Raw genomic sequence first — 12,628 nt, 5'->3', positions numbered from 1 at the left:
GGGTTGCTTGCCTTAAAATACCAGGATGATAATTTGGAAAATGTGCCTTTCAATTAAGTTTCTTTCAGCAAGACACTGTCCTGGGGGGGGAGGGGGAAGGCCGTGTGTAGGGAGAGGAAGAGGGGAAGAACAGACTGAAAGCACTTACAACCTAATTCAAGGGAAAAGATATATGCAAAAATTAAGATATTTGGCTAAGAGTGATGAGTACAATGGAGAGATCCAAAGTGTTATTAGAAACTTGAAGGAAGAAATACTTTTTTTTTTTCCCCTGAGGCAATTGGTTAAGTAATTTGCCCAGGGTAACACAGCTAGGAAGTGTGTCTGAAGTCAAATCTGAACTCAGATCCTCTTCACTTCAGGGCTGGTGCTTTATCTACTGGTCACCTAGCTGCCCCAAAGAAATAACTTTTATCTGTGAAGGGTACACAAGTAATTATCTAAATGGTAGCATAATTTGTCCTTGAAGAAAAAGAATTTCTAGAAATATTAAAATGAGTGGGGAGAAAGAGAAAAAGAAAATAGTTAATTCAAACTCTTTCCTTGGGAAGTGAAAGTATTAAATAACTAAATAAAATAAACATATTAATTAAAGTTAAAACTTTAAAACTAGAAAAAGGTTTACATACAGGAATGAAAAAATTTGATGAACAAATAAAGAAGATCCTGAAGGAAACGGGTTTAATTAAAATAGATTGATTAAACAACAGCTAGATGGTACAGTGGTTAGAGCACCACCCCTGAATTTAGAGGATCAAAGTTCAAATTTGGTCTCAGACACTTAACACTTCCTAGCTGTGTGATTCTGGGCAAGTTATTTAACCCCAATTGCCTCAGCAAATAAATGAATAAATAAATGGATCTCCTCAAAAAATTAGATTAAACAAGATTATTTGTAGGGGCAGAGCATTGCCTTTAAAGAAGGGGGAAAACTAATTCTAATTCAGTATACCTGGATTTAGAGTATTTGGAGCAGGAGTCAAGTGAAAAATTGGAAAGGTAGCAGGGCAAATTGCAAAGAGATTTAAATACCAAACAGCTTAGCTGATATTTGATCTTGAAAGTGATAAGGTGGTAATACAGTATCAGTCAAATAGGACAGTGCTTTTGATTTTTGTTTCTTCAAATACATATTCACTCATTGTAAATTACAGTAGGTAATTTAACTATTTCAGTCTTTTGGCTCTATGATCTCAGCAATGTGAGTAACCTTTCTAAGGATTGCAATCTATTTACCCCCATGCACTCCCATTAATCCTACATATAAGGGATCCATCCAACATGATGGGAACTTGTTGCTAGATCTCTTGACATTATATGGCCTCGTGATATCTAGATAGTTAGTGAAAAGAATTTAACCATTGTATACACCCAAATGTACTTTAAATGATTAGAGATTTTTAAATATTTATCTCCTTTAAGAATACTAACTCCAAGTCTATTCAATGACTATGTGCTTTGGGGAATACATAAATTAGAGGACATAGCATCATCCTTTGAGGATACAGTTTAGTTAGGGAAGAATACAAAATAACTAGAGAGCAAAATAAGGCAGTGTTATATTGAGTGTGCTACCACTGGAAAATGTAGAAATGAAGAGAAAATAAAAACATTTTATGCAAAGATAGGCAGAGAAGAGGTGGGATCAAATGGCCTCTAAAGCACCCTTTCACTCTTGATCTAAGATAGATAAAGTACCTGCTAGGCATAAAAGTCTTATCACATGAGCCTCCATAGTTTTGGCCTTGCTACCCTTCCTGATGAAGTCTCTAATCACTGAGGTACAACTGCATCCATTTCCACAGTTGCTTCCACAGATTTCATCCTCTTCCATTTATCTGTAAAATGGGGATACTCATAGGTATTAACTCACAGGACTGTTGGGAGCATATTTGTAAGAGCTTTGTAAACCTATAATTCCTACCAAATGCTTGCTATTGCCCACGATGCCCCAGAAGAGCTAGTTTTGAATCCAGGTCCAGCACTTTCCCATTCACTTTCTCTTGAACTGATTCTTGGCAGTGTGGAATTTAAATTGACAGAGAGGTCATCCAAGCCTGTCACCAGCCTACATTTGCTCTTGATCTAATGTCCTCTTGTGTTTACTCCATCTTTATTATAGGCAAAACTCATAGGAAGCCTGAAGCTTAAACTGGAATCTCTGAAAGAAGCAAAGGAAAGTTTGCTAATGGACATCAAGCTCAATAATGCCCTTGGAGAAGAAGTAGAAGTTTTGATCAGGAAACTCTGCAAGCCCAATGAATTTGACAAATACAAGATGTTCATAGGAGACCTGGACAAGGTTGTGAACCTTTTGCTCTCCCTCTCTGGACGATTGGCCCGTGTAGAAAATGTCCTCAGTGGATTGGGTGAAGATGCAAATAATGAAGAGCGGGTAGGTAACCTAACATCAATCAAATATTTATGGAGCTCCTGCTGTTTATCTATCATCTATACAAAAGTCAGGTCAACATACATTTATTAAGCCAGGCACTTTTATTATGTTTAAGACACAAAGAAAGGCAAAAGACAGTTCTTGCTCTCTACGAACTCACAGACTAATTAATTTCTCTTAAGACCTACTTCCTCACCCCCTAGCATATTATTAAGGAAACAGGAAATGTACATATAAAAGAGGAGGATCTATATGTGTGTCTTTTATACTGTGGCCTATCTAAAGAATTATTGGCCCAGGAAGTACTTGAAAAAGAAACTGTTTATCTCTAAATGCTTCCCTCATTGCCCATCTTCTGCCCTGCCTCTCCCTAAAATGTATGGAATTGATTATTAAAAAGAAAAAAAAAAAAATTAAGGACGGAAACTGTTGGGATATATAGTTTGCATGGGTTGGTTGCATCTCAGTGAATGGAAATGTATCGTGGCAACAAGGGAAGGGGCATGGTAATGGAGAATCTAATTTCAGAACCTCATTGTATTCATTGAAGATACAATGGACTCAAGAAAGAACTAATTAGAATAATATGTCCCAAATTTGACACCTTGGAAAGCACTTACTATTTGGGAGTCTCCTACTCTACTATCATGCTCCCAGAAGAGAACCACTTGCCCTTTCAGTCATAATGTCATAGACTGTTAAAGCTGAATAGGATTTGAGATCATTTGTCCATTTTTCAGATGAGAAAATTGGGATTTGTAGAAGGAACATCAATTATCCAAGATGTCACAGCACACTAATTTTATCACTTGGACTAGAATTCAAAGTTTTGGTTAAAGAAAATTAATTTACTGCCAAATAAACAAGAGTAAGGGGAAATTGGAAGATGTCCAAAACCACCTAATATGACCTCTTTTATTTTGGGACTGGGTCTCCTTAACTCATCCAATCTAGAAATGCAGCAGCCATTTAGAAGCCTGATCCCACTATGTCTATGTGTCTAATCTAGGCTTGTTCACACCCCTTTAAACAACTTATGGCCCACTACTCTCTAGTGAGTCATATTGGTGGTACTGGACTTAGTGTGGTCATCCATTTGCCCTATAGCCCTATTTCATTCTAGAACTCCTGCAAGCATTCCACCAGTCTTTGCCTCTCTGGTAACAGGGACCGTATGCCTTTTTGTAAATTTTAAAGACTAATATGAATGCCACTTATTATGATTATCAGATACCAAACAACAACTGGATGAATACATTAAGTATTTCCAAGTTTTTCTTTGTCCCTCCTCTCTCAAATATTTCTATCATCTTTTCTTCAACTAGCCATAAAGAGAATCAATGTGGCAACTGGGGGAAAGCATAAAATTTTTTCCAAAATCTTTTCTTGCTTCTTCCCAAAAGAAAAATTACATCTGAAAAGAAACCCAGAAGCTTAATTGTAAGCACCAGGGCAGCTAGGTGGTGCAGTGGATAGAACAAAAGCCTTGAATTCGGGAGGACCCGGGTTCAAATCTGGTCTCAGACACTTAACGCTTCCTAGCTGTGTGACCCTGGGCAAGTCACTTAACCCCAGCCTCAAAAAAAAAAAAATTAGTAAGCACCAGTTTGCGAACATAGTTTGATTTCTCTATTCCATAGACACAGGGGAGATGGGGATGCTCTGAATATTCACCATTCCTAAGGGACATTCTTAAGAATGTTTTTCTCCTTTTCATCCTTGCTTTTTTCTTTTTTTCCTTCCAAATCTTTCTCCTCCCTCCAGTCCTCACTTGTTCAGCTGCTATAGAGATATCTCAATTGTGGGAGGAGTACAGAGAAGCCATCTTAGTCTAGCTTAAAAAATGACATTCACATTTTTTAAAGGGGGGATAAAATAGATGTTGGGTTAAATTTAAAATATTGAGGTTTTTTTGGAAGGTCTTGCCTTTCAAGTTCATGGTCTAAGTTACTGATGCTATTTTAGAATTGTTTTCTTGATCTATTCTAAAATACTTCTGTTTTTATTTTTCTCTAAATATTAGATCAAGTCTTTAGGGGAAAAGTCTGGGGGATTTGGGGCAGAGAAGCATTAATTAATCTTCAGGGAACCCCCATGTGAATGTGTGTGTGCTTGACTAGATCTCTATAACCTTTAAACGGGTTGCTTTTAACTTTCACAAATAATTTTTCTCCTGAATGTCAAAAAAATTTTTTTTTACCACTGATTATCACACATTGGACTAAATCCTATTAAACATTTTTATAAATCTACTGAGATATATAAACTTATCATACTGACCTTTCTTCCAACTTAGTTTCATATAATGTCCTTTTAAGATTGACTCTCTTTTCCTCTTTCTCTTTCCCTTTTTTTCTTACTTTCTCTGTCTGTCTCATACATACACACACACACCCCTATACCAGGATAGTTGTGAAGAAATAGAAAACATTATAAAAGTGCCAGATGTTATTATTATACCTTACTTTCTAACTATACTTGCCTCACTTTTATGTCCCTTGCAACATAAAAAAAAAAAAATAGTCAGCAAAACTAACCAAGACATTACTTGAGTCTAACAATGTATGCAATGTTCTACACCTGTACTCCCCCACTTGACTTGTCTTCCAGTTACTGAACATTTATGAAGTGCTTAATATGTTTGGGACACTATGGTAAACACCTTTGTTTCAAAGGGAGGATAGCACATTTTCTCATTTCTTCTTTGTGGTTTCACTTTTTTGGTTGTTCTCTGGGGAAGTTGGTGGTATAGTGTATGGAACATTGGGCCTGGAATTAGGAAGACCATAATTCAAATCCAGTACTAGATTTGTATCTCTGGAAAAGTCACTTCTGTTTGCCTCAATTTCCTCAACTACAAAATGAGGATAATAATAGCACTAGCCACCCAGAATTGTTGTGAAGGTCAAATGAAGTAATATTTGCAAACTGTAATGAGCACAGCACCTGGCATATAATAGGCACTATATGAATGCTTATTTCTTTCCCCCTTCCTTTCGTTTACATTGTAGTCGTTGTTTTGGAGGGAGGACTTCTAAGAAGATGGTAGAATAGGTCAGAAATGTCCGGGCTCTCCAGATTTCCTCCACAAACAGACAGAAAAGTACCACAAAATGATCGTAGAGAAGCAAAAATGAAGGGATAAAGCAGTTGTCCTCCAAAGACAACTTGAGAGGACCTCAGAAAAGACAGGTCTTTCAGGGGCTGAGTTTTGGCCTGAGTGGTTTTGGTTTCCTGGTTCTGATCACTCTGCATCAGTTCATGTAAGTTTTCCCAAGTTTCTTTGAATCTTTCACATTCATCCTTTGTTATGGCCAATAATAAATCTAGTATATTTATGTATCTAAATAAGTTAACTGATCATCCCAGAGTTTATATTATTTTATCTTCTATTCCAGTATTCTAAAGATATAACCTGGGGCCCCTAAGTACTTTTTCAGTGGCTAATCTATAAGGTCAGCACTATTTTCATAATAATGCTAAGATTTTAAAATGTCTTACATAATATAGATCAGTGGTCCTCAAACTTTTTAAATAGGGGGCCAGTTCCCTGTCCCTCAGCCCATTTGCCATAACCCGGCGGGCTGCATAAACGTCCTCAGCGGGCCGCATCTGACCCACGGACCGTAGTTTGAGAACCCCTGATATAAACAAAATCTAGATAAAATGTCTTACATATATAGATAAGCAATTTATTTAGGGGGCCTCAGTAATTTAAGATTGAAAAGGAGTACTGAAATCAAAAGTTTTGAGAATCATTATTCTGTGCTATGCAGAATAACGGATAATGTACAGAATAATAATATACAGATAATGTCTTTTTTGTGAGGAAGGGAAAGAATGGACAAGTTAACATTTTAAATTTTGTGTCAGTATAAGAATTAATTCAAATAATTCAAAAATAGTTCAAATAATTATTCAGATTTTGATTAGTGAACCAAGGAATTTGGCAGCATAATTCAATAAGCTATATAATAGATAACCATCACTCAGTACCCCCAGCCTGGGAAGGTTTTGAAGAGAGGTTGCCATTGAGAGAGCCTGATCACCTAATGTCCCTACATCAGTGAACTCACAGGTGCCATATCCAGAAAAGTGAAAATCAGAGCAACAGCAATAATAATAGGACAGATAGACTCTCCCACTCTGGGTTCTAATTCTATTCTATTGTGTCTCTGCAAAGTCATCAAGCCCAGAAAACAAAAATGAAACATTTAAGAAATGTAAAACTGTCACCATTAAGAAGTATGTTCTCCTTCATGCAGGGTTCAAAGATGGTAGAGAAAGGAATTCTGAATAATTCAGTCTTCACAATGATTATTTGACAGCACTTTTAGGTCTTTTCCTCTTCCCCAAGAAAAGATGCTAAAGGGATATCATAGCTTTAACTGACTTTAGATAATCCCTTCAGACTGAAGCTAGTGAAGGCTTAATAAGTAACATTTATCATCATCCTTAATTATTACTTATTTATTAACATTTTTTGCAATATTTAATTGTATATGGTGCATTGTGGTATGATCATTAATATATTTTATTATTCATTGTGATTTATTAGTGTATTGATATTTGTAATTTGCATTTATAATTTATTCATTGGTATAAATTAACATAAATTATAGGCATATTTTTAAATTATTAGATATATCAGTAATTAAAGGTGATGATAGCCAGGCATTTCTATAGATCCTACAATATGCCAGGCACTATACTAAGCCCAATATAAATTTTATTTTATTTGATCCTCAATACCCTTGAGAAATGGGTACTATTTATTATCTCCATTTGACAGTTGGAGAAACTGAGGCAAACAGATTGCCTAGATTTAGCCTTCTTGTCTTCAGACCTGGTACTTTATCCCATGTGCCATCCACCTGGACAAATATAACAATAAAGTTATGACATAAGCTAGGCTTTTCTGAGATGAGTTTCTGTACTTCATCAGCATTATTTCTTATACAGAAAGTGACTTATTCTGCCTCAGTATTCACATAGGACATTTAAAGTTGCTTTTCCTTACTGTTTCTTGTCTTATTAATTAATACACTTCTTTTGATGTGGCAGAGCTCTCTAAATGAGAAGAAAAAGATGTTGGCTGGCCAGCATGAAGATGCTCGGGAGCTCAAGGAGAACCTGGACCGGAGAGAGCGTGTGGTTTTGGACATCTTATCCAATTACCTCACTAAGGAGCAACTCCAGGATTACCAACATTTTGTGAAAATGAAGTCGACACTTCTGATAGAACAGCGGAAATTGGATGACAAGATCAAACTAGGCCAGGAGCAGCTCAACTGCTTAATGGAAAGTCTTCCTAGGGACTTCTTCTCCAGGGCCAGAGCCTCTGCTGCAGTTCCACCTCCTGAAGCCAGGGTGACTTCCACTGGGAGCTGTGCACTCAGAAACGTGCTTCCAACACTGACTTCTTCACTATAGCTCTCCTAAAAGACCCAATGAAAAACTCATCTCTATTCTCAAGATTATTTAAACTGATCAATTTTCAAATTACAGTCCACTAAAAAAATTATGGGCTTTTGGCATTTTTAATGGGGAATGGAGGGGAAAATAACCACAGGAAAACACAGTTCTGAGTTTGTTTGTTTTTTCCTTCTCCCAGCTACCCAAAATATAATCCTTTCTATTTTTCCATGGTAGAAAGAAAAGTAATGAAACTGTGGGTTGATTAAAGGGTGGTTGATTCTTTAGTTTTTAACCAGACTGGGTCAACATTAAATAAGTAAGTTTCACTTTCAGGAATGTGTCTTGGTCTGCCTTCTGGGCAAAATGCCCTACATATGATAGAGTAGCATTATGCAATAAAGAAGAATTTGTAACATAAAGTCTTTTAAAAAATATGAAGAGAAAGGGGAAAATGCCCTAAACATTGTCGCTATTTATATTTTTTAAACGAATGAGGTTGTATAAATGTTTGTTTATATGCTAATCAGTTACTTGACTCTATGGTGGACACAGCAAATCCTATTGGAATGATGACTTTGGTAAAAAAACAAAAACAAAAAAAGCCCAAAGATAATTACCTGGAGTATGGGAATTTGTGTTCCCACACACTCCCAAAGCTCTTTCTCTTCCCCTCAACTTCTGTCTCTGATTCTCTTCTCTGTGTGTCTCCTTCCCCATCCCCATCATTCCCTGTCTCTCTGTGTCTCTCTCGATGCCTTTTACCCTTTCACTCGATCTCTCCCTCTCTGTCTTTGTGTGTCTTTTTCTCTTCTGTCAGCCTCTTCCTGTATGCTCTTTTTCCTTCCACTAATGAATTGTATTTCTCTCTCTCTGTGCTTCTGTGTCTTCCTGGATGTCTCTTTTTCTGTTTCTTTTTTTATCTCTTTTGCTCTCTGTCTCTTTAAGTGATCTAAAGGATATAACAGCAAGGAGGAAATTCTGTTCCTGCTTAGGGTCCCCTGAGTAGAAAATCTTCCTGGCTATAATCTCATCACTGTGTCATGATAGAGCTGTTAGCAAAGCCAAGAAGTCCTGGGTGCAAATCCCATGTCTGACACATGTGGGGACTTTTCCCGAGGAAAACTTGTCAAACTTGTAGTGTCAAACTTAATCACAAGTAGCTGTGCCACCAAAACTATGTCAAAAGGTAATTGGGAAATGTTTAACAAAAAATAAATTAAAATACAACATAATGTTAATGTGTGTTTTTCTGAGTCAATATGCACTCTCCAGGGATCAGTTGTAATTTGAATCTGACACCACATTTGCAGAAACTAAATTAGAGAATGTGTGGACCTGTCCTTGTGGAGGGAAGCTCCTCACTTTCTATCCAGTTAAGGTCCAGTTCCTAACTTCATCTCATGATTTCCTCTTCCTCATCCATTCTATTCACATCATAGTACATGATGCAGTTAAAAGTAGAGGCAAATTCAAAATGGAAATGATATTTCCCTAACCAATTCAAAAGCTGAACTTCTTCATCATCCTCATTTCAGCTTTTCTAATCAAATCAGGAGTGTGCTAGAACCAGCTCAAACTGGCTTGAGAGATCCTAATGTTAAATTTTCAATCCAAGCTCTTACATCTCAGAAATCAGCAGAATGTTACAATTAAGGTTTGAGTTTATTGTTCTGTTGATTGTTGAGACTTAAGTGATGGAGAAAATGTTAATTTAAGCATCATGAGAGATAAAGCCAGTTGTTAAACATTGACCAGGACAATCCTGGAATTTACAGCCTGGCAATTCAGTGTTCTGGTATTTCTTTGTTTTAACTTTTAATGAAATTTGCACAGTGCTTGAAAGATACTTTTTTGCTTGCTTTTTTCTAAAATAGTGGAAACTTCCAGCAACATTTTTCTGACATCCCTTCCTTATGACAGAATCTTTTTCATTGTCCTTTTTTAAGAGTATATTTCATATAAGATTGTCATATCATTAACATGATCGAGAAAAGATGAAAATTAAACAAAAGGACCAAGGTCATCCCAGCATTTTCAGTAAATTTACCATTAAATCAAGTAAAAGGCATTTATTAAAAGCCTACTTAATAATAAGTAGGTTGGCAAAATTGTTACATTGAAGTCAAGTATTACCTTGAGTCAGGAAGCCCCAAGTTACTAGCTGTGTGACTCTGAGGTTTGCTGCCTTGGTTTCCTTTGTAAAATAAAAATAGCAATAGTACTTACCTCAAGTTGTTTTGATGAAAAAGTAAGATTATGGTTGCAAATCTTAAAGCACTATATTAATGGCAACTATTGTTATCACGTGATACATAAAGACAAAAAATGTTTTCAGATTTACTTTCCTTGGGTCAACTGCTCATGGCTGTGAAATTTTTCATATCACTGAACATGAGTTGGAGGTGAGAAAGCATGAAGAGAAATTAATTTAAGTGATAATTCTTTTTTTTTAATTTGTGATAGTATTCTATTCATTTAATTTTTTAATTTTTGGACTTAAAATTTAGATGCTTTTTTTGTTCCCAGATAAATGCATCCACACTAAACTTTTTCATAAGTCAAAAACTCAAAGTTCACCCACATATATTGATTTTCCCTTGGAAGCTTCCATTTTATGCAAGTTTTGATATTAAAAAACGGCATTGAGACTTTTTTCCTTTCATAGTCATAGACTTGCAGCTGAATGGGCCCATAATGTTTTTTTCGAAAATTTAAATTGAAAGTATAACTAAGTGGGATTGTGGATAGAGGGCTGGACCTGAAGTTATGAAGACCTGAATGCAATCCAGCATGAGATTCTTTCTAGCTGTAAGATACTGATCAAGTCACTTCACCTCTGCCTCAATTTCCTTATCTATAAAGTGGGAATGATACTACCTCCCAGGGTTGTTATAAGGGTCAAATGAGTTAATATTTGTAAAGTACAACACAGGGTCTGGCATATAGTAAATGCTATATAAATACTAGTTACTATTGTTATTCCAGTTCTAACTGGGATTCTGTGAATTTAGATCCAAGGAAGCCCTGTCATAAACATGAAGATGATGATCAAGTATTATGCAAAACTTCATAGTTTAAGAGGAGTGAGATAAATTGAGCATCCATATGAATTTATAGAATGAAACCAAAGAAGGAAGATGCTAGAAAATCCACTATATATCTTGCTGAGAGGCTTAGATATGGCTTCTTATCCATGTTGATAAAGTCCAGCAGTGTTGGAGCTGAAATGTCAACACTAATTCAGAACTTGTTTTTCCTAAATTTCTATTCACTAAAGGATATTTTCTAAATGACCCAGTTCTTTTAATCCAGTAAATTCTACTGACTTTTTAAATTGCTAAGTGCAAAATATCCTGTAGTGAATGAATTTTGAAGTTCTCTCTTTTGTGATCTTCCAACAGTCTTTCCTCAATTTTTTTTGTTGTAAAGGAATTTTGCTGTATTGAATACTGCCTGAAATAAGTGAGCAATTGGAACTCCAAAACCTAATTGTTATGAAGATATATTGGCATTTTTGTTTTTGTTTTTTTGTGTGTAATGGCACATCACCAGATCTTACTTTTATACCAGGAAGTTTGAGGGGGGAAAAAAAAACCTCCAAAAAAACTTCAAATGGACTTGCAAAGAATCAGACAGGACTAAACAACAATGTTACCCCTTGACTGGTGCAACTCTTTTCTTCATAATATTTTGTTTCTAGGTGTCAATTGTGACCAAAGAAAGCAAAGAGAAACCATTTCACCAGAGGCACCAGACAAAGCATTGGGGAGGGAAAGGGGGAGGTTGGTTTGGTTTGTTCTGTTGCTTGGTCACAATAAACCAGTTCTCTTTTAACTGTTCCACGGATTTGTATGTTTTTCACTGGGAAAGTATTTCAAATAGGAAAATAACAAGTTTTAGGAACTTACATGCACCAAGAATAAGAGTTTAAAATGAATGATTCCTTTTATGAAATAATACTACAAAACAAGAACAGACTAAATTTTTTCTCCATTCTTCACATCTCCATAATTAACCGATAGATGACATATGGTAGAACAGAGTATAACTACAATGAACTGAAGTTTTTTCCCCTTTAATCATACATGCACTAAATTTAAAAATTACTTTTCAAAATGTATTTAAAGTAGTAACTAAAGCTTTTCCTAATATCTCGAAAAGGTTAAATTTTATTTTTGTGTTGTCTAAATTCACTATGATATTGACTATTGTCTAACCACCTGGAATTGTCCCCATCTTGTCTGTAAGATGCACCTAAAAGCATATATTGAGTCCATAGTAGGTGCAAAGGTCATATTTCTAATCACTACAAAGACCTTAGATCTCCTCCTCTTGCTGTGGGAGCTTTTCTGGAACCCTTATTTCACTCTGAAGTCCATGTTGGTCTTGACCACAGTAACTGTTCTCATAAAGAAATGAGACAGAGAATTTCTATTTTGGCCAGAAACCCTGAGGGTCTTCTCCCAGTTTTACATATATATGTATTATATATATTTTTTATTATAATACATATATTATTTAAAAACTGATGTTGAAACTGCCACCGCAAATGACACAAGCTTCTCTATAGACTCCAGGTGTCAAACAATTTGAACCTTTCTAGCTATATTTTTTTAACTACCCTGCTACGTGAAGGATTTTTGCATTTTTAAATGAAATATTTTTTTTAATGTAAATAGGTGGCCCAGTAGACAGAACTATGGACCTAGAGACCCTGCATAAGTCAATTAACTTTATCTTTTCACCTCAGTTTATTCATCTGTAAAATGAACTGGAGAAAGAAATGACAAACCATTCCAGTATCTCTGCCAAGAA

General features: G+C 35.8%; 1 protein-coding gene across 4 annotated transcripts in view; it reads left to right on the top strand.

The window, feature by feature from the left end:
• SHROOM3 (shroom family member 3) overlaps window positions 1–9,045 on the top strand; it is a 231,061-nt gene extending 222,016 nt beyond the window's left edge. For all 4 annotated transcript variants that reach the window (XM_074274300.1, XM_074274299.1, XM_074274298.1 and 1 more), the window contains 2 exons: window positions 2,123–2,395; window positions 7,460–9,045. In XM_074274300.1, coding sequence (XP_074130401.1) covers window positions 2,123–2,395; window positions 7,460–7,828 — 642 coding nt within the window. In that variant the 3' untranslated portion in view covers window positions 7,829–9,045. The remainder of the gene's footprint in view (window positions 1–2,122; window positions 2,396–7,459) is intronic.
• Window positions 9,046–12,628: the final 3,583 nt, after the last annotated feature.

This window comes from Sminthopsis crassicaudata, chromosome 6, assembly GCF_048593235.1.
Source record: "Sminthopsis crassicaudata isolate SCR6 chromosome 6, ASM4859323v1, whole genome shotgun sequence".
Taxonomy (NCBI): Eukaryota; Metazoa; Chordata; class Mammalia; order Dasyuromorphia; family Dasyuridae; genus Sminthopsis; species Sminthopsis crassicaudata.
The sequence above is the reverse complement of the archived record's forward strand: the minus strand, read 5'-3'. Positions and strand labels throughout refer to the sequence as shown.